This window comes from Procambarus clarkii, chromosome 91 (genome assembly GCF_040958095.1).
Source record: "Procambarus clarkii isolate CNS0578487 chromosome 91, FALCON_Pclarkii_2.0, whole genome shotgun sequence".
Taxonomy (NCBI): domain Eukaryota; kingdom Metazoa; phylum Arthropoda; class Malacostraca; order Decapoda; family Cambaridae; genus Procambarus; species Procambarus clarkii.
Window position 1 is genome coordinate 9818560 of NC_091240.1, and position 21477 is coordinate 9840036.

Genomic DNA, 21477 nt, shown 5'->3' on the forward strand with positions numbered 1-21477 from the left:
CTGTTATCAGTGACTTCATACCAAATGGTATGAGGTACTATTTTGAGCTCTGTAATTACTTCATACACTCAGGAATATTGGAAGATATTCTTGTGCTGCACCCAGATTTTGCCAGTGGAGGCTAATAGATCAGCATTAAGTATTTTGTTCTCTCCTAATTCCATGTATGACTGGCCATCCTGTGAGGTGAGGATGTTGGGTGAGCTTGTAGCTGGTTTTTGATCTACACTGTGTGGTCCTTTATACAGAATAGGGAAGCAGCACATTGCTGTGTATACCTAAACATGTTTAAAAATACATTGTTTGAGAGGAGTTTTGTAGAAACTGGTAAGAGTAATTATCATATAATGTTTCCATGATTCAGTGCTTACCTCTTGTGAAAATTGCTTAGAGTTGTTTAGTCAGAGTTGATTTGTTTTTTGTATTGAGGCTGGTATTTTCTAAATTGATTCCATGTACAGTATGTCTAACCATCCTGTGAGATGGGAGTATTAGATAAACTTATAGCTAGTTTTTTATCTACACTGTGTAATATTCCATATAGAATAGGGTAGCAGCACATTGCTGTGTATACCTAATCTTCTTAATAAAAAAAATCAGTAATAAAGATTTTAAATTATAGTTTGTATTATTACAAATACAGTACTGTATTATCCTTATTAAATCATGTTGACCATGGATCATTAAGATGTCATGTTGATATGTAATACAAGTCATATTTCTTTTGAACTGCTAATCCATGCTAATCATTCATTAAATTGTGCATTATGTCTCAATTTTTCACTTCCTTGGATATACTGTACAGTACAAAAAGATAGGATAAAAATAAACCAGTAATATTTCTTTCATTATATTTTTCATTTAAATAACTGCATCAATATTTTTACAGCTGACAGGATTTGTTTTCCCATACAGGTGCATTGTTTGTTAACAAAAATTTGGTTTATTGTTACACACAATGGTGCAACATAGCCTTCCCAGCTTGGTGCCTTCTTTTAATACTTACTGATTAAAAAATAAATAATAAATACATTTTATTCAGGAAAAGTACATACAGTTGATTTACAAACATAATGTTGGATTTATAGGCAGAGCTAGTACATACAATACCTAAAGCCACTAATACTCATAGCATTTCGGGCAAGGTGTGGGGGGAAAAAAACACAGACTAAAACTTAATAGTAATCGGGATTAGGTATAAATTGTGTTGAAAGAAGGAATAAAAAATACAAAAGGGGGTTAACATAGCATAAATCAGCAATTGCACATGTTGGTGAACAGCGTTGTTTAAAAAATAGCAAGACATGGGTTGACATTTAGAAGGTCAGTTAGGTTACATGGAGTTAATTAGGCAGTACTTGGTTTAACTCTTAAACTGGTTGAGAGAGGTACAGCCTTTGACATGATTCGGGAGGTCATTCTACATTCTGGGTCCCTTGATTTGTAGAGCACTTCTAGTTTGGTTACACACAGCCAAATTGAGTAACAGGAAGAGGTCTTGGACACAAATTTGTTCCATGCTAAATGTAGAGGAATCAGCTGAGTATTCCTCAAATAAAATAAGTTGCCTCAGCTTATAAGGTAAATAAAATAAGCATTTCTCAAATAAGTAGCTGCCTCACCTCACTGCCTTACTGCTACATAGCCTTCCCGGCATGGTGCCTTCTTTTGATAATTACTTGTTCCACACCCAAATTGTATAACAGGAAGAGGTCTTGGACCCCTACTTCCCTCTCTCTTTTTTAATAATCTATATAGTCATAATTATAGCTTTAAGTATTCAATGAATAAAGTTTGTGACATTTTTACCCTTTTCCTTACCTAACATCATTTGTGCAGCATATTTTTATTTTATGTCTCACCCAGATTTAATTTCAAAATAAAACCAAACTAAATAAATTAGAAATGGGTATGTATAGCTAAGGTACACCCTTACTACTAGGTGAACAGGGGCATTTGGTGATAGTAAATGATCCCATCAGGCAGGGCTCATCACCTTCTCTCATATTTCATGTTCACCAGTGTTTATTTACTTAATAACTACGGGTATAATATCTTGCTATTATAAAACTAATTCTACTATCATCAAACACATATTTACTTCAAGTTTCAAGCAGAGAATGCATATATAACTAACACGAAGGACTCCTCTTCACTAGATTCACCAGCTATAATATTTTGGTCGTGTTCCAATATCATAAATCGATCCCAGTGTTATGTAGTAGAGAAAAAATTACTTATATCCAGTTTACGTAAAGCTACGAGTGGTCGAAACCACACTTAAATCCAGGAATGAACTTACGAAGGTTTTTCCACTTAGGGTAGTTAATTGAATACGGACGTAGCCGCCACGAAGGCGCTAAGACGGAAAACGCTCTTAGCTAAGAGGAAAAACCTTCATAAGTACCTTCCTGAATCCGGCCCCTGGACGGAAATAAGAAATCGGAGGCGTGACAAAGAAAACAGGTACCCATATTTTTCCTGTGATTTTATACAGCTGGATTCTGAACTGTAGCAAAAAGCATCTCTTATTTTATGCCCTACATTGTGGTTTACCACACTATGTAAGTTTGTTGAGCTTGAAGCTGATGCTCCTTGAATGTGTTCGGTATTTTCAAAGTTTGGATGACATCATCCCTGTCATGTCTAAATCATATTTACATTTTGTTTAATATATTTATATATATATTTAATGGTTATAAGATATACATGGGTTGATACAAAAAGTGCTTAAAGGTTATGGATCTCTTGAAAAATACGACAATGGGAAACATTGATAAATGTCACAGACAGGTTCGATCATTGTGGCAACAGGATGAACAACCCACCGGGGTTTCTTCCTATTCGGGAGTGTTGCACATGCTGCTATGGCGGTATGTCCACTCACAAGATGAGTGGCGCTGCCCAATAAACTCGCCCCTCGGGGCAAAATTTAAAATCATTGTGGCAAGTCAAACACTTCTTCAAATTCCTCTGAAGTTGGACTAGTGCCCAAGACACAACAGGCATTTCCCCTCTGAATCGCAACACTGAGGCGCTGGAACAAGAAACTTTTGTTCTCTGATTTTTTGTAGCGCTGATCAATTTGTCCCCCAATTCCTTCAGGAACTTCAATGCACATTTTCACCAATAACCGAGGGTCTCCGAGCCGATCGGAACAAAGCTGTAACAGTGTGCCAGACCTCTGTATTTAATAATTTTCTGCGATTCCCTGAAAGAAACAGCGCCACCCCCTTCACGTGTGCTGTAGTGGAGGTAGGTACTGGCCAGTGTGGCAGCGCACGTGTAGTCCCACACCACTTGCTTACCATCCTTCCAAGGAAGCAAGGTGACCCCATCTAGGGTCACCTTGCTAACGACCCTGGGTGCTTCTGAGGGTCATTAGGTCTGAATAAGTGTGGTTCTCTTTGTGCCAGGCAGTGGGCTGTGGCAAGGCTCCTCCTGATGAGGTCATTGACTTCTTCATGTCTTGCAATCTTACCCTGTGATTTACGGCATACCAGACCATGACGACCATATTGATCTGCCATCGCAGTTCCGCAGATGCACCTACAGTACACATAATTGAAATTGGAAATATGCTCCTTTTATAATGAAATATTTACCTGAATTAAAAAACAAAAGTACAAAATTACCCAAATTGGCCTGCAAGGCATTGGTTATAAGAAAATGTGCCCATGCAAGTCTCACCTATCTGGAAGTTTAATGTAGGAAAAATGGTATGTGTGCAGGCTGCACTAACTACTGTGCTTTAGTGACTGTAGTGCACTTAATATACCAACAGATGAAGCATAGCCAAAGTTGAGCTGCTATGAAATAAAACAATGATATAATAAAAAATTTATTTATCTTTATTTAAAGGCAGATCAAGTATCTAACAATGCTGCTTTTGAGATTCTAAACTGCACAGAGTACCTTAGGAACCTTGTCAATCGTAAGGCAGCATTGCTGTCAAAGATGGCATATATTTGGAAATTCAGGCAAATTGTATTAATTTACTGTACATGAAATCTGCCTTTTTTTTTTAATGAAAATAGCTTGCTACATAACATGGTAATTTTAGGGTTATATTTTAGGAAATGGTTTAAAATAAATAAGGCAAATACTAAGTGATTTTTTATATAAAACTATTTTACCAACACTATACTCGATCATTGTCAACTTTAAAAAATTACATAGAGTATGATACTGCTTTGCTCACTCCTATCACAACATTAACAGATTCCTAGTAGCACAGTAGCACAGACACACTCTTGCCGAGTGGCAAACACACAGTTCTTCCCACTGTCACGTACTACTTATAAATCTCCTAAAACATTTTATTTAGCCTGCTGTTTCCATTAGGCATTAAAGTTTTGGCAATTGCATGCTGAATATGTAAATGGCTACTCACACTTATACACCAGACATATAATATATATAATTCATTCAAACTTTATTATCATTCAAAAACTTTCATGCACTACCCACAATAATTTTTTTATCTTCAAAGTTCTTTCTTTTAGATTATTGAATACTGTACACTATTCTACTATATTTTTACCACCTTTTGAATACCCAGGTGACACAATTAAATAGTTAAATCTACTCAAATATATGTACAAAGAGATGTTATTATACAAGTATGTGTATAATATTCTTACTTTGCAACTAGAACAAAGTCAGATATTATAATGTAGCTGTACAAGTATAAAAATGATATATTTGACAAACCTACAATTGTACTTGTGTACATTGTTATCTAAATAAATCGAGCAGCACCCACATAACATTCATATTACAGGGTTCAGGATAATATACTGTATATATGATGATGATCAAGTGACACATACAGTTGGCGAATCAATTCCTACATCTGGAATTTCCCTCTTTCCTCCATTTCTTAAGTAAAAACTACATTTATTATGAAAATGTCATATTATCAAGTAATCAATATAAAGATCACTACCTTCAGAAGTAAATTAATGTTTGAAATTTAATTTATAAAATATTGAGGCTGATTGCATGAACTGTATATCAGATGACAAGGGAGAGGAGTCGCATCAAGTTCTACCGGGTAATCACTATCTGTACACTTTTTCTTTTTTTTTGTAGGAGTTCTGGGCTGTCTTGTGAGGCAGTTCCTGTCTCAGGCCACCAGCAACCCTGTAATACAAGCTGGCTGGTAATGCTGTAATATATATACAACTGAGTAAATATGTACCCGATGGTTACCAACATTGCCAAGCAACAAGAAAGCACAACATCTGAATATTTACTAAAACTAACATAGTTATGACTTGCAGAATAATTACCTGATAAGTGTTGTTATTTATGAATTCAACAGAATTACCTTAAAGGTCTAGATGTTATTATACAAGTGATATATTTGTACAACAGATATCCATATACACAAAATAAGTACAGTACCTTGGAATCATCATAGCTTGGCTTAAATATGGTTTTAATCTAGAACTATTTCAAGGCACTAGGTCACTTTAATTAATGTGTACTCTACTTCTATAGAGATTATACTCTTTATACAATACAGCACTAGAAAATATGAGAGGAATCATGAAGAAGTTTTTGGTGTAGGGCTTAAGGCCTATCAACCTCTGGAGAAGTGTCAAGGCTGTGACATTTGTTCACTAACCAACCAGCTACCCAAGTCCTGAACTTAGTCTTGAACTAAAGTAATTCTCAGTACTTGTATAATGTATACACAGAAGAAGAGTACACCTCTTAACGTGATATCACTTGAACATTAATAATTCAACATGTGTGTTTGTAAATAAAAATTTGGCATAAAAAAATACTGTAGTTCCACTAGCCATCAAATCCATAACTCATTTAAGATAGTAATAAAATGTGAGCTAAGCCAAGTTATTATAAAACATTTGTACAAAAGCATTTACAACAGAGGTACAAAAATATAATTAAATAGAAACACTGAAAGATAACTTAGAATTGCAATTATAACTTACGAGTTATTCAGACAGAACTCTATAACCTTACACATATCACAGAAAACATCCTCGAGTATGGGTACCTAAGATTGTTTAACACTGAAGAACACAAGAATCGAAAGAACATGTTCGTTAGGATATTATATAGCATATAAAATATTAAGAACTAAGTACTGCTGATATAAAATATAACACAAAAAACCCTTAACATAAACAGGGCAATTGCATGCAGGCACATTATAACATACAGATACAGACAGTGTACAAACTGAGGCATCAAATAGAGGTACTAAATCTAATTAAAAATTTTCTTTTGGTGTGACAGTGAGAGGTAAGACAGGGTATTATATACAAAGAGAAGTATGGAAAGCTAGGAATGACTCTTGAAATTCTTTTGCTCTTATTTACAGCAATTTGAATATGGCAAAATGTACATTAGACTTAATCAGGCAATACAAATTAACTATACATTACCAACTAAAAGCTGGTAATGTTTTGTGTCCCCTCATTGGGTTTAAGAAAAAAATAGCTAAAACTTGGATATCTTTTTCAAATGTTAGGTTTGGCACCTCTGTTTAAGGTATGAAAAGCTTTATGGAAATATTAACGAAAAGCAATAGTCACTGTAAAACATAACAATATGATTCAGTAATAAGCAATAGTTACAAAAGTCTTAAAATTTTATGCACATGCAAGACAAAAATGTTAAAAGTAAATAACCTCATTCTGGCGTCTGTTAATGTAACAGTCACTAGGATTCGACAGTTCTTGTGCTGTAAAAATCCCGCAAACATACTTTGTATCTATAGTTATAACTGATTAGGTACAAGTTTAACAGTTGCCTACAAACAGATTGCTGGTTATACATCGCCCACAGAAGGATCCTCTGCCCAGAGGTCATACCAGGGCCCACACAAGTTTCCAGTGGTGAAGGATACCTGGTCTAATTGAGAGGCACCTTCAGGATATTTCAGCCGGCGATTCATGAAGTCACTGTAGTTGAGTATGTTGAGATCCCCCCAATACTTCCCCAAACCTGAATATTGGTACTGATGCTGTGATTGCGGGCAATTTTGGTGAGGAAGGGCATGTGGAAGTGGATACTGTGGACGGGATGACTTTTTCTTCGGGGGAAGAGGGGGTGAAGTAATGGGCTTGCAGGATGTTGTGGTTTGATTTGAGTCAAGAGTGGAATAACTGGACTGAGAAGATCTGTATTCATGACTGCTCTGTTGGGATGATTGATCTGAACAACTAGGAGACTGGCTTCGTCTAATCCACTTGTGTTTTGCTGATAATGTGCTGCTTGAAGATTTATTGGAGACTGACAGTGGAAGGTTCAGAGGAGAAGAACAGGAACGATGGGCTGGAGATGTCCAGGTTAGAGAGCGGGACACTTGTTTCCTAGACTGAGCGCGAGTGATGGTTTTCCGTAACTCTTGACGGTGGTCACTTACAACCATATAAACTTCTTCGTCTTCCTCATCACTGCCTGTCAGTGTACTGTTTCCAGATGATGAGTTCTGTGGAGATATTTCATTTGTGATAGTGTCAGTAAATGAAACAGAAGATTGTTGGCCATCTTGTGGGATAGGCATAGGAGGCCGGATCGAATAGTCTACTGATGACCAACTGGGAGTAGAAGTGGGTGGCGAAGGAGGCTGAAAAGATGGAGGATCAGGGATGTTTGCAAACAAGTCCACAAGTGAAGAGTGTCTCCAACTTTCAGACCAAACGTCTTCATAGTCAACACTCAGGAGATCTTCTGGGATTCCTGTGCAGGTGTCCATGCCAAGACAGAGTAAAGATGAGCTCCGGCATAGAGTTCTCTTCGCTCTTCCTTGTTCTCTCCCCCGTTCCCGTTGAGCAGCAATCTTCTGGGCACAGGGGGCATTTGGAGTTGCTTTGTTGGTTTTTCTACGGGCCATAGTGACAAAATGATCGATGCCCAGAGAGGGAAGAGAAAGATCTCGATAGTGCTTCCCTTTCAAAACCTTATGTCTGCGTCCTGGTGTTGGGAGAGTTACAGTGGCATCCTGGTGTGGTGGAATATGTTGTATGGACTGTGGCTCACTGGAACTCAATGACTCAGAGTTCAGAAGACATGGAAGAGATACAGGCTCTGAGTCATAGGGCAGAGTCGAGGCAGACCTCAACCACCGCGAGCTGAGACTATTCATGGAATGTGAGGCAACTCTGGTGGAGCAAAGGAATGACAGTGAAAGCAAAAGGAAACAGAAGGAGACAAATAATGCAAACAAAAGCAAAAGCAGGACGATTACATTTACATCAAACATTTATATAATGCATGTAGCATGCAAAACAACAAAGAATACCAAATAAAGACCTTACCCATTAAGATCATCATCAGAGTAGTCAGCATCAGGATTGACTGGAGGTCGTACGCTGCCACTTTCATTACTAAAGCCACTATCATCACTTGAATGGAATGAAGAGGAATTTCCACTTCCTCTCTTCTGGAAGCGTGTAGAGAGGTGGGAAGATACGGCAGTGGTTGTAAAGGATCGACTCAAGGTCATTGAAGAGCCAGGAGTGAGAGTGTTACTGGTGAAAGAATTTGACCCTGGCCGAGAGTGGGACTGAGGCTGGCTAGGGGACTTCTTCAGGGATGGGGCTGCCACACGAGGTGGGAGAGGTTCCATGAATGCGTGGTTGAAAAGAACTGTATTGGCACTGGAAGAGGCTGTGGTGGAGGTTCTCAATGTCTCATGGGACGATGCTACATGTGATGATTTGGAAGAGGCGGTAGATGAAGCGGAGGGTTGTGACATTGAAAGGGCCGCGGAAGAAGTGGAGGTACTGGCATTGGAGGTGGTGGTGGGACTAGGGGCTCGGAACTGAAAAAAAAAATCACAAAATTATACTGTATTAGTAAGTAATAAGTTCTGTTAAATTTAAAAATGAATAACGTACTGAAAGTGTGGCTGCATGAAATATGAAGAATATGATGTAGAAATATGAAGTAACAACTTTGAAGATGAGGTAATGCTCAAGGAACAATTATGTGAAAATGATATGACTCAAGAGAAGAATGAAAACTGGCAAAATGCAAGAAAGTGTTAAAGCACTTCCCAGACACACCTTATGGTGATAACAAGATGAGACATGAAGGGGATTTAACAAAGAACATTCCCCTCCCATTCAACTAGCAGTACACCAGCCCCAAAACTCCCCATATTAAGATTAGCAGAAAGCATGGGAAAGTGCATAACTTTTAATAATTAGCAGAGTACCACAGGGATGCATTTTAATGTTAACCCTCTTTGCACTCTACAATAATGACATTATCATCATCATCTACAGCGTGATCATAAAATTTGCTAGTGATACAAAAAAGTTATTGGAGTAAAGGTCATGCAAAATAGCTTAAGTGAATGTCCAACAATGATAACAATTCTGGAAAATGTTATTCAGCATAAAAATACAAGACCCTACACAACAACACTTATCACAGATACTTACCATACCGACAACATTGCCCTGCCCCTGCTACTAAATAGAAGAAAAGGACCTTGATGTGATATTCCACCAATCATTGAAAGCAGGTTAGCAGATCTGATAAGCTGTTTACAAGGTCAACCAGTTGATAGACGTTAGGAATAATTATATATACATATACCTGATTTACCTGAAGCCAACCATATTGGCCTCGATGAGGACTGGAAGCTGGTGGCTTGACGAAGGTCCCTCCATTTTTTTGATGATCTTTTCCAGGTATATTTTAAAACTCAACACATTTTAACACAGTTTTGGCAGATACAGCTTCGATGGGCAGGTGGTTCCATGGGTTAATAACCCTGTGGGTGAAAAAGCATCTCTTGTTCTCAGTCCTACATTGTGGCGTGTTGAGCTTGAAACCATTGCTCCTTGTTTGTCTTACATCTGACCTTCTGAAGAAAATATCCGGATCAACATCCTCAAACTTGCTCAGTATTTTAAAAGTTTCGATGAGATCTGCCCTGTCATGTCTGGTTTGCAGTGTTGTTAGCCCTGTGGCCTTCAAGCGTTCCTGATACGAGAGATGACTTATCTCTGGAATGACTTTTGTTGCCTGGTGTTGTACCTTCTCCAGAGCAGCTATGTCCTTCCAAAAATGAGGTTACCATACTTGGATACAGTAATCTAAATGGGGGGCACACCAGAGAGTTGTACAGTTGAACCATTACCTTCTTTTCATTATAGTCAAAAGTACGCTTGATTAGCCCAAGAGTTTGATTAAGTTTTCTGACTGCTGAACCCACCTGTTGTGCAACTTTTAATAAGTGGTGGATTTTGACTCCAAGGACCTTTTCTTCATCAATCTGCTGTAAGATTGATGATTGACTGCATCCATTACTATATGAGTGCAAGGTAAGGAAATTTAGAGCAGAAAGGGTTAAGCCTTTACAACTATACCTGGAAGGGATGAGGACAAGGATTTAGGATAGGAGAGGGGGAAGGAATGGTGCCCAACTACTTGGACAGTCGGGAATTGAACACCGACCTGCAAGAAGCACACCATTGCTCTACCATCCAGTCCAAGTGAGGGATTTGAATGCAAGAAGAAGGCAGTTATTCGACCTTACCAATACACTGTATACTTGAAAAGAGCAATATCTCACTTGAAAAAAATTTAACACATGCTTGAAAAACTAATCCCAACTGTAAGATAGGACAAGGATGATCCAGTTTAAGCATTAACATTACCATCATTTATTTTAAAGAACATGCATAAGTGACCCTCATGAGAGTGTTTTAGGGTTGACTCACCTGCACGGCATGAGCACTGGAGGATCTGTGTTTAGAGGGGTAACGCTGGGTATGGGCAAGAGGGAGCTGGGTAGCATCACCACTGTGTCCGTCACTGCTACCTGCAGCTGGGGTGCTGGTCTGGGGGTCATCTATGCTATTTCTACTCTTTGGATGCTGTGTGCTCATTGAACTAAGCCATCCAAGGGAGGGGAGGTAAGATTACAGGGTCAATTTGAAGTACTATGGTAGGCAACTTAATTACAAGGTTGGAAATTTACAAGAATGAATTTCTTATTTTGGCTTTACAAGTCTGTTATGGTTTAAGCCATGGAGTGAGGAGAGAAATTTAAGAAAAACTTATAATTATCATTGGATACAGTATGTTGTGATTTACCAAATCTAAAGATACATTATTTACCTCACTTTATTTACCAAAATTTACCTGAGGGCTACCATATCTAGTGTTCTCGATGCAGATATGAAACCAGTGGCTTGTCAAGTTCCCCCATTTTCCTAAGGATTGTTTCCCGCTGAATTCTGAATTGGAGTACTGTACTGTACTGTTCTGGCATTTACCTTTTCAGTGGGTAGGCTATTCCATTGGCTTATTATCCTATGGGTGAAATATCTCCTGTTTTGGCTTACGCTGTGGCTTGTTGAGTGTAAAACTGTGACAACATCTGTCAGTCTACAGATTTTGTTACTTGCCCCATACAAGTGTTTTGTTTGACATACAGTGGACCCCTGGGTTACGAGTGTCCCTGGTTATGAGTTTTTTGGGTTACGAGCAGGATTTGATTGGAGAATTTGCATCGGAATACGAGCATTGCATCGGGTAACAAGTGTGTTGATATGCGTACGGGCTGACCTAGCGCGTGGTGGCACATTGATTGCCCCTCAGTTTACCAGTGCCTCGCGCCCAGTGACAATCCCACCTGAATTCTTCACTAGGATTTACAGTGTTTTGTTGGATATTTGGCCATTTGAGCATAAAAGTTGTTATTATATATCTTGCAATGGGTCCCAAGAAAGCCAGTGGTAAGGTTCAAGGCAAGAAATCGCATGTGAGGATGACAATAGAGGAAAAACAAGAGATCATTCAGAAGCATGAAAATGGTACACGTGTTGTTGAACTTTGTAGGCAGTACAACAAATCCATGTCAACGATATGCACTATACTTACCAAGAAAAAGGACATTATGAGTGCTAAAGTGGCAAAAGGCATATCAACAATCACGAAACAAAGACCACAAATACTTGAGGAAGTGGAAAAGTTGTTATTAATTTGGATACACAACAAGGAGTCAGCGGGTGATAGTGTTTCAGAGGCCATCATTTGTGAGAAAGCCAGGGTATTGCATGAAGACCTTGTAAAGAAAACCCTTGGAACGAGTCCAGATACGATAGACTTTAAGGGAAGCAGGGGATAGTTTGACTAATTTAAAAAAAGGAGTGGTATTCATAGAGTTGTGAGGCATGGGGAGGCTGCCAGCTCAGACAAACCAGCGGCTGAAAGATTTATTGAAGAATTTAAAGAGTTTGTAGAGGCTGAGGGATACCTACTGCAATAAGTGTTTAATTGTGATGAGACAGAACTGTTCTGGAAAAGACTGCCTAAGAGGACATACATTACCAAGGAGGAAAAATCATTGCCCAGTCACAAGCCTAGGAAAGATAGGTTTACACTTGTGCTGTGTGGAAATGTGAGTGGCGATTTGAAAATTAAACCCTTGCTGTGTATCATTCTGAAAATCCAAGGGTTTTCAAAGAGTATGAAGTGCAGAAAAACCAAATGTGTGTGATGTGGAGGGCTAATAATAAGGCATGGGGTGACAAGGATTTTTTTTATGGAATGGGTGAATGATGTGGTGTGCCCTGCCATACAAAAATATCTGCAGGAGAAAAGTTTGCCACTCAAGGCCCTGCTTCTCCTCAATAATGCTCCTGTTTATCCTCCAGGCTTGGAAGATGAATTGTTGAACAGATACAGTAATTTTCTCACAGTAAAGTTCCTTCCTCCTAACACCACTCCTCTAATTAAACCTATGGACTAGAAAATCATAGCGAATTTAAAGAAACTTTATGTAAGGGAACTTTTCCGTAAATGTTTTGAAGTGACTGAAGCCACAAACCTCACCTTCAAAGAGTTCTGGAAACCCCATTTTAACATTTGTAGAGATTTAAAACTAGTTGACAAAGCCTGGCAAGAAGTGACTCAAAGAACCCTAATCTCTGGCTGGAGAAAACTGTGGCCTGAATGTGTGCCAGAACTAGACTTTGAGGGGTTTGAGTTTGTAAATGAAGTGCCTATTGTTGAGGAAATTGTTACTCTGGGCCGGAAGATGGGCTTGGAATTGGATGGTGCTGATGTGGAGGAGTTGGTGGAAGAACACAATGAAGAACTGATCACCGAAGAACTCCAAGCCCTTCAAAAGGAGAAGCAAGAAGAGGCAGCTGAGGATGTTTCTCCAGTGGAGGAGGAAGAGGATGTCCCGCAATCATTAGGAAGTGGTGTCAGATGTGGGAAGAAATGCAAACTTTTATTGAAACGACTCACCCAGAGAAAGCTGTAGTAGGCCGTTGCATTAATCTTTTCAATGACAATGTGATGCCTCACTACAGAGACATCTTGCGAAGCAGGGACAAACAATTTTCAATGGATCATTTTGTTGTGAGAAAATCGAGCAGTGAGCCACTACCAGGACCTAGTGGTATGCAGGCAAAACGTGCCAGAGAATGCACCCCAGAGAGGTCCTCACTGCCTGATGTTATAATGGAAGTGGACTCCCCTTCCAAACAGTAACAACTCTTCTCCTCCCCTCTCCTCACCATCTTCCATACGCCAACAGCAGTCATCAGCAAGGGTAAGTAATAACTTGAACATACTTTTGTAGTGTAGATTTTGATGAATTAGGTATAAAATTTAGTTTGAAGTGAGGTTTTTGGGTAGCCAGGAACAGATTAATTCATTTCCCATTATTTCTTATGGGGAAATTTGCTTCGGTTTACGAGTTTTCGGGTTACAAGCTGTCTCCAGGAACGGATTAAACTCTTAAACTGAGGTACCCCTGTATTTCATTGTGATATACAATTGATCTTCTATTTCCTGCTTGCACTCTTTAGCTTTCTTCAAATTCATATGGCACTTTTTATTTACTTACTGCAAGCTTGGCAAAGGTATCAACTTGGTAGTACAGCTGGGTTCATTCTTGACTCACAATTGGGACTCCAAGGGTTTGAATCCCAGGCAGGACAGAAATGGTTGGGCACATTTCCTATCACCTAATGCCACTGTTTACCTAGCAGTAAATAGATGCATCTTAAAAGTCATATATACTGTAGTTGTATTCTCTTGATTAGTCCAGTATACCATATCAAATGACACTCAGAGACTACATTATTCAGATTTCCAAATAAATAGATTTTTTCATATTTTTAAATGTATGGATTATTAACCAAATATTGTGTGCTTACTGTTTCAATGTCACTTTGATACCTTAACATGCTCAATTTATCTTTTCCACAGTTTAAATAAAAAGTGTATTCATGAATGTTCAATGTACTGTGGAGCATTATACGCATACCATTATGTAAATTTATCACAATAATGCATTAATCTAAATGTAGAACAACATTCTTTGGTAAACCCAATCTGGACAACTTCAACAATGTAACAAGACATTAAAGTAGAGAAAACATTAGGATAATGGAGTAGGCAAGTTTATGAATCAGAAATAGGTATGTATGTAAAAGAATTTCTGCAAAACAGAGAGGAAAACTTCTAGAACAATACTAGGCTGGGAGGAGAGTAAATAGCTTAACCTAGGTTTCAAAGAAGGTCTTAAAACAAAGAGAACAAACTTGGGATATTGCACAGAAAGAGACCTACCCAAGAGCGGAGTCATCTTCTTCATGGATAATTTCGGTGTATGCAACAGGGAACCATCCGCAACGTTGGGTCCTTAAATTTTCTCCATACTGCCAGCCTTTATTCTTCTCACCTGGGGATGATCAGAGTCAAATTTACTAAATCAGTGTATGTTCTCAACTCACAATAATAATAATCAGTGGATCCAGGTTCAATCCATTGGCAAGACAGTAATGGTTAGAAACTTTTCCTTTCACCTGATGCCTCTGTTTATCCAGTAGACAGAAAGGGACAGTATGATTGATAGATTATCTATATAAATAAAAATGGAAATGTTCGGTTGTTCAAAATCGCTAATCTCTGAAAGTTCTTCACCGATTGCTTTGAAATTTTGACACAACTTTCCATTCACATCCGAGCGGGTTTTTATATACATACACGTACTCTCTTAACCCCAAAGTACCTTCTTGTATATAAATAAATAAATAAATAGATAAATAAATAAATAAATAAATAAATAAATAAATAAATAAATAAATAAATAAATGGTGTGCAGGTTTGGAACAGAATGTTATGGTTTTAATTGCACTTTTGGAATTGTTATACTGTATTAATTTTTTGATTGCATTAAGGCTTGTTGACATAATACCTCGACTCGACTGATAATCGGGGTTCCCAGGTTCAATTTCCAGGCAGAACAGGAATGATTGGGCACATTTCCTTTTACTTAATGCAGCTGTTCATCTAGCAGTAAATAGGTATCTGGGAGTTAGGCTGTACAGTAGGGTTACATCTTAGGGAAGGTCAGTAGTTCGACCCTGGGGAATATTAATTCGAACCTAAAATATATACAGTATTTACCTGATTTACCTGAGGGCCACTAACCCTAGTGGCCTCGACAAGGACAGGAAGCCAGCAGCTTGTTGAAGGTCCCCCCCATTTGCTTTGATGATCTTTTCCAGGTACACTATATTTTGAACCTCAATATATACATAGGCTTCTGTCCCTGACAAAATAAATTCAGATAATAGTGCCCTCATCAAACTTGGCCTAGTTCGTTTGGTCAATCTTCCACTTTGGTAATGTGGCAGGGAGTATGAAGGAGGTGGCCTTTAAATAAATAAGAAAGTGATCACTGCCATGCAAGTCACTTTCTATGGTCCATGTAAAGTTTAGGTATACAGTACTGTATGTCTGATAAGCCTTTATATACTGTATAGAGAAAAGCATTCATTTGTGTGAATGTTATGGAACATGGGTGAACATCATTTGAAGAGAAATCTGTTACTTGTGATTATAAGTCTCAGTGACTTGTCCTATTATCTAGGATGGTATAGTACTATTTTTCAGTGGGATTGTGTATTAAGGCCACCCTAATGTAGGATTGGAGTGTGGAGTTGGTCTAGCAGGTCTTCAATTGAAAGGGAGCAATTAACAAGGTGGGTAGCAGTTCAGTTACATAGTACAGAGAGGGATTCAATGAGTCAGAGTTAATGCATTGCAGTTGCCTGAAGGAGAGTTGTTAGAGCTAGAGGGTTTCTGTTGGATACTTTCAGTTTATTGATCATGATACCTGTCCCAACCTTTGTTTGACTACCATATCTTTGTCTTCTATTAACAAAGCACTTGTGGGTTGGAATTGTAAAGGATTATTTTGAAATCCTCTGTTTGTTCTTAGCCATTTGCAGTTCCATGAAATAATTTTTGGCACGATGTATATCAGGAAGTAGCAGGAAGTAGTAGCAAGTCCACAGATTTGTCTGTGGATTTCTAATCAGTTAACATTAAAGAGTTGGCAAAGTAATACCGAATCCTATGTAGTAATAACTATGTTCTCTTGTTATTTTTACTAGTCATTTAGACAGTAATATGTAACAATATACAGTGGAGCATCTGCAAAACCACAACTAAAAATCTATACCTGTTTACTTTTAAATATTATTCCAAGATTTATATAAATGCTGCTAAATCTTTTGTATATAGCTTATGTTTTGGTATTATTATTATTACAGTATTTCATATTGTAATTAAAAGATGTAAACATACCAATAAGGGCAATGAGGTCCATCTCGCTGAATGAGAGCTGGTTATCGCCGCTGGGTGTGTAAGAGTACAAAGCCCTTGCCATGGCTCTTCGTCCCATGTCCTCCGGTATTGCCATAGACCTTCGTAGCATCATATTATCTGCTGTAAAAAACACAACAAACTTAAAATATTCAAAGAATTAAAATTTGATAAAATTATTGTAGTTGTTTAAACTTTTCTCACATATGTAGACATTCAGTTACAGTACTATGCAAATCAGCATTGTACATAGTAGTTATACAGTTATACAGCATAGTAGAACAGTTTAGAAATTAATGAGCTATTTCTCTACTGCAAATCTTTATTGCAACTGTTGTTGCAATAAAGGGACCATATCAACTGATGGTCCCAAGATCAAAATTTACCAGTTTGTCCTGAAAGACTTATGCAGTAGGTCTCTATCCAACTACTGCATTTTTCAGTGTTTTAGTGGTTAGGTGTAGTGCAGCTAACTGTATGGAGCTAAACCAATTGCTTAGTTTTACACTAGTAGTCAGTATACATTTATTGTTTTTGTAATTACCTAAGTGTAGTTACAGAAAGAGAGCTATGATCTTGGTGTCCTGTCTTCCCAGGACACCTTGATATAAGTCTACCTTATATCGCAGGCAGACCTTGATATCAGCCTATCGTGTATGAATACACTCTGGCTTCCTGTCCCCCCACACAATGAATTATTATAATGCTTTGAAACTTTGGCCTCCACCACCTTCTCACTTAACTTGTTCCAACCATCTTCCACTCTGTTTGTGAAAGTGATTTTTTTTTTATTTCTTCAGCAGCATTATTTAGTTAACTTAAATCTATGACTTCTTGTTCTTCAAGTTCCAGGTCTCAGGAATTATTCCTTACCAATTTTGTTGATTCCTATTACTATTTTGTACCCCACAATGATATCACTTATTTTTCTTTGATCTTCTAGCTTTGCATATTTAATGTCTCTAACCTTTCCTCGTAGCTCTTGTCTTTCAGTTCCGGAAGCCATTTACTGTAGTTGCATGTTTTTGCACTTTTTCCAGTTAGTTTATGTGGTTCTTAATTAAAAGATGGGCACCATACTATCATTGCAAATTCCAGCTTTAGTCTCACAAAGATTGTGAACAATCTCTTTAGTAATTCACCATCCATGCATTTAAAAGCAACTCTGAAAATAGAAACTATAGCATAGGCTCATTGCACAATGTTCTTTACATGGTCCTCAGGTGACATTTCTCTGTTTAGAATCCACCCTAGATCTTTCTCTCTTTTTTCTTTATCTCTCCCTCCCTACTCTTCTTTCCTTATAATAATGCTCTGTGCATCTGCTGGCATTTGTTCCCATCTAAACCTTGTTTTAAAAAAGATATCAAATAATAGCTTGGTTTCCTAACAGGCAAACTTCAATTTAAGAAATTCTAAGATGTTGCTAATTAGTTGGCAAATTTGTTGTACTCACGAGCGAATCTATGGTCAAGATTGAACTCTGACCTAGCTCGAGTTAGAGGACGTGTAGGTATTTCATCTCCAACATTGCTAAGGTCAAGACAAGAAGCATCAACTGATCGTGCTTTTCTCATTTGTGAGGTAACTGACATTGCATCATCTTCAAGGCACATTGGCATCGAGTAGATACCGTCATCCTGTAATGAAAATAAAGGTGTAAATATGCATACAGGTACTGTACTTAAAATATGACGAAAAGAGAAACTGAAGAGTTAATGTCAGTAAGGCATGAACTTAGAGAAAATAGTACAGTACCTGAACACAGCCTTGTAAATTCTGTGGTGAACCTTCAACTTCTGTATCATGAAGCCTAATTAGTTCTTTCTTCAAATAACTACAGTATAGTATAATAAGTAACACTAATAATAATTATTATTACTATTATTATAATAATCAGGCAAAACTACATACATAAAATACAAGAACAGTGAGAATTCCTAGGTAAAACAAGTACAATCCCTAAAAGTCCTTGATATGCAGTGTGTTTCAGACATTTACATGGACAAAATTGAAGGCCAATATACAAACACCACATAACTATGTACTGTACAGTATTGTTAAGATAACGGCTGCTATAGGTTCGAATCCTCATCATGCTCCTGTGGATTTTCTCATTACATATACAGTACTGTATCATGTTACTGTGATCTCTCTGAGTATGATGTGCTGTTTAGAAATACCTGTTGTATAATTAAATTATTTTCAAATCTCTCAATAATTCATGAATGTTATCATTTCTCATTTTATGTAAAGTGTTACCCCATAACACATAGTCATTTTCTCCTACTTTTGTTTACATTATGTTCTCCTTAAAAGCATTACAGTATATCATTTGCTTAACTTCTTGAACTGTTCTTGATTCCTTCCTGTTTAATATTAAGTGTCTACCTCATCAAATCTTTATACAACCTACTGAATTATTTTAAGTTAAGCCCAAAACAATTTGTGAATAATAGTTATAATATAAATCATTGTGTCGGGGGGACAGGCAGCCAGTGTGTATGTATACACATCAAGTTTATATCGACGTCCCCCCCTCCAACCAGGATTGAATTACTAACCCTCTTCAGGATGGAGACCCAAAACCAGCTGATTAACTCCTAGGTACCTACTTACTGCAGGTAAACAAGTGTATTAGGTGATAGGAAATGTGCCCAACCATTTCTGTCCCACCCTGGATTCGAACCAGGAATTGTGAATGTAAGTCTAGCTCCCTCACCACTCACATATTTCAGTCTTGAAACTCTAAATGCCTATTACAGCAGTATGGGAGCTGCATTATGATATATTTACTCTTCAGGAATGAGAAGTGCCCTACAACTCCTAAGTTCATCAGATTGTACTATAAGGAGTGCCTTGAGCCAGGATATAGGGACTACTGTACTGATTACTAGGCTATACATTGGTCTGAGAACTGACCAATTACCTTCCAGTGAGCACAATATCAGAGTGGCAGTGGTTCGACGTTGACTCAATCACGTTAAATCAACATTATCAATGTTATCAACGTTAAATCAAAGTTTATGACATTGATTGTGACATTAATAAAGCCTCTTGAATATTGTGGCCACAGGGCTTGGGAGTCAATGGTCAAGGTGCTGTGCCACTAAAAGTAAAATCATTCTGTTAATCAAGAATCTACTTACTTTCACAAGGGTACAGTTCTTTTTTTATTATCATCTTGGATTTTGTCAAAGAGATTCATCTACTCAGTTCCCCTTACCTTAGGTCTGGCAGAGGGTAACATGGTCCGGATACGTTCTGGGAGTGCCTCGCGTGTCTTGGCAACATCATTCCAATTGTCAAGGGTGTGCTGTAGGAGATTAGAGCCCTTGGCATGGTATGCCAGGTAATGCTTGGCTAGTGAACACTGACGCTCTAAAATGAATCCATACCGACGCCTCTCCTGAGTCACAGCCTGCAGAAAACAGGTACAAACTGCAGTTTAGTTGAGCCAGGATATAAGGTGGTACCACCTACAGGATATGAGCTATCCTGTGGGTGGTAGCAGAAAAGGTTAGAGACATCCTCATAGTTTTCTACCTAGTGCTTCAAACTCACACTGTATCTTGTACTACCCTAAAATATGAGACTAAGCCATATAATTTCACTGTTGTAATCATTGCCATCATTTTATATCATATTGTTATGTTGAATGTAAATGTCATTACAATGTACCTAGAAATTATCCTCAAATTATGCTACAATGTTCCTGTAGATAATCCTCAAATTTTATTATAATGTACCTACTAATTTTCTTCAAATTTTCTTACAATGTACCTTTTAATGTTTTTCAATTTTGCTACAAATTACCTACTTAAAATTATATTAGATTAAGGACCTGCCCGAAATGCTATGCGTGTTAGTGGCTTTACAAGAATGTAAAAACATCAATGCTATGTACAGTACTCTCATAAACCCAATGTACCTTTTTGTATATATATATATATAAATAAATAAATAAATAAAATTGAAGCAGATAATGGGCTCCAGAATTGAACCCTAAAATTCAATTGGATAAGCAAGTGACAGCCTTAATAAGCAAGTTACATAGTTCAATGTATGCCAACAATGGATTCAAGAACTAAACCAGAAAACAGGTAGGTATACTGTATCAGTTTATGTCATTGGTGTTAAACTAGGGAAAGAAGGACCATATGTAAGATGACCTGCACATTGAAAGGAAACTGAAATTCAACCCATACAATGTTAATATTACATGTATGTAGCAAAGTTAGCCCTTATTACTCTATACAGTACTGCTCCTGTGGATCCTCTGAGGCACACCTGTGGACCCTCTGAGGCACACCTGTGGATCCTCCAAGACACACCTATGAACCCTCCAGGACACGACTGTGGACCCTCCAAGACACACCTGTGGACCCTCCAAGACACACCTGTGGACCCTGCAAGACACACCTGTGGACCCTCCAAGACACACCTGTGAACTCTCCAAGACACACCTGTGGACTCTCCAAGACACACCTGTGGACTCTCCAAGACACACCTGTGGACCCTCCAAGACACACCTGTGGACCCTCCAAGACACACCTGTGGACCCTCCAAGACACACCTGTGGACTCTCCAAGACACACCTGTGGACTCTCCAAGACACACCTGTGGACCCTCCAAGACACACCTGTGGACCCTCCAAGACACACCTGTGGACCCTCCAAGACACACCTGTGGACCCTCCAAGACACACCTGTGGACCCTCCAAGACACACCTGTGGACCCTCCAAGACACACCTGTGGACCCTCCAAGACACACCTGTGTACCCTCCAAGATACACCTGTAAATCCTTCATGGCACACTGGTTGAAAAAAAAAACACTGACGTAGACC

General features: G+C 38.2%; 1 protein-coding gene across 2 annotated transcripts in view; it reads right to left on the reverse strand.

Moving 5' to 3' along the window:
• Positions 1-3828: 3828 nt before the first annotated feature.
• IRSp53 (Insulin receptor substrate 53 kDa) overlaps positions 3829-21477 on the reverse strand; it is a 176973-nt gene continuing 159324 nt past the window's right edge. The window contains exons 8-14 of one of the 2 annotated variants that reach the window (XM_069318735.1): positions 19856-20050; positions 18086-18269; positions 16612-16749; positions 14587-14698; positions 10716-10887; positions 8298-8803; positions 3829-8141 (exon numbers count right to left, since the gene is read on the reverse strand). In XM_069318735.1, the coding sequence (XP_069174836.1) occupies positions 6806-8141; positions 8298-8803; positions 10716-10887; positions 14587-14698; positions 16612-16749; positions 18086-18269; positions 19856-20050 (2643 nt within the window). In that variant the 3' untranslated portion in view covers positions 3829-6805. Of the gene's footprint in view, positions 8142-8297; positions 8804-10715; positions 10888-14586; positions 14699-16611; positions 16753-18085; positions 18270-19855; positions 20051-21477 lie in introns of both variants that reach the window. The other variant, XM_069318733.1, reaches the window with a different exon arrangement.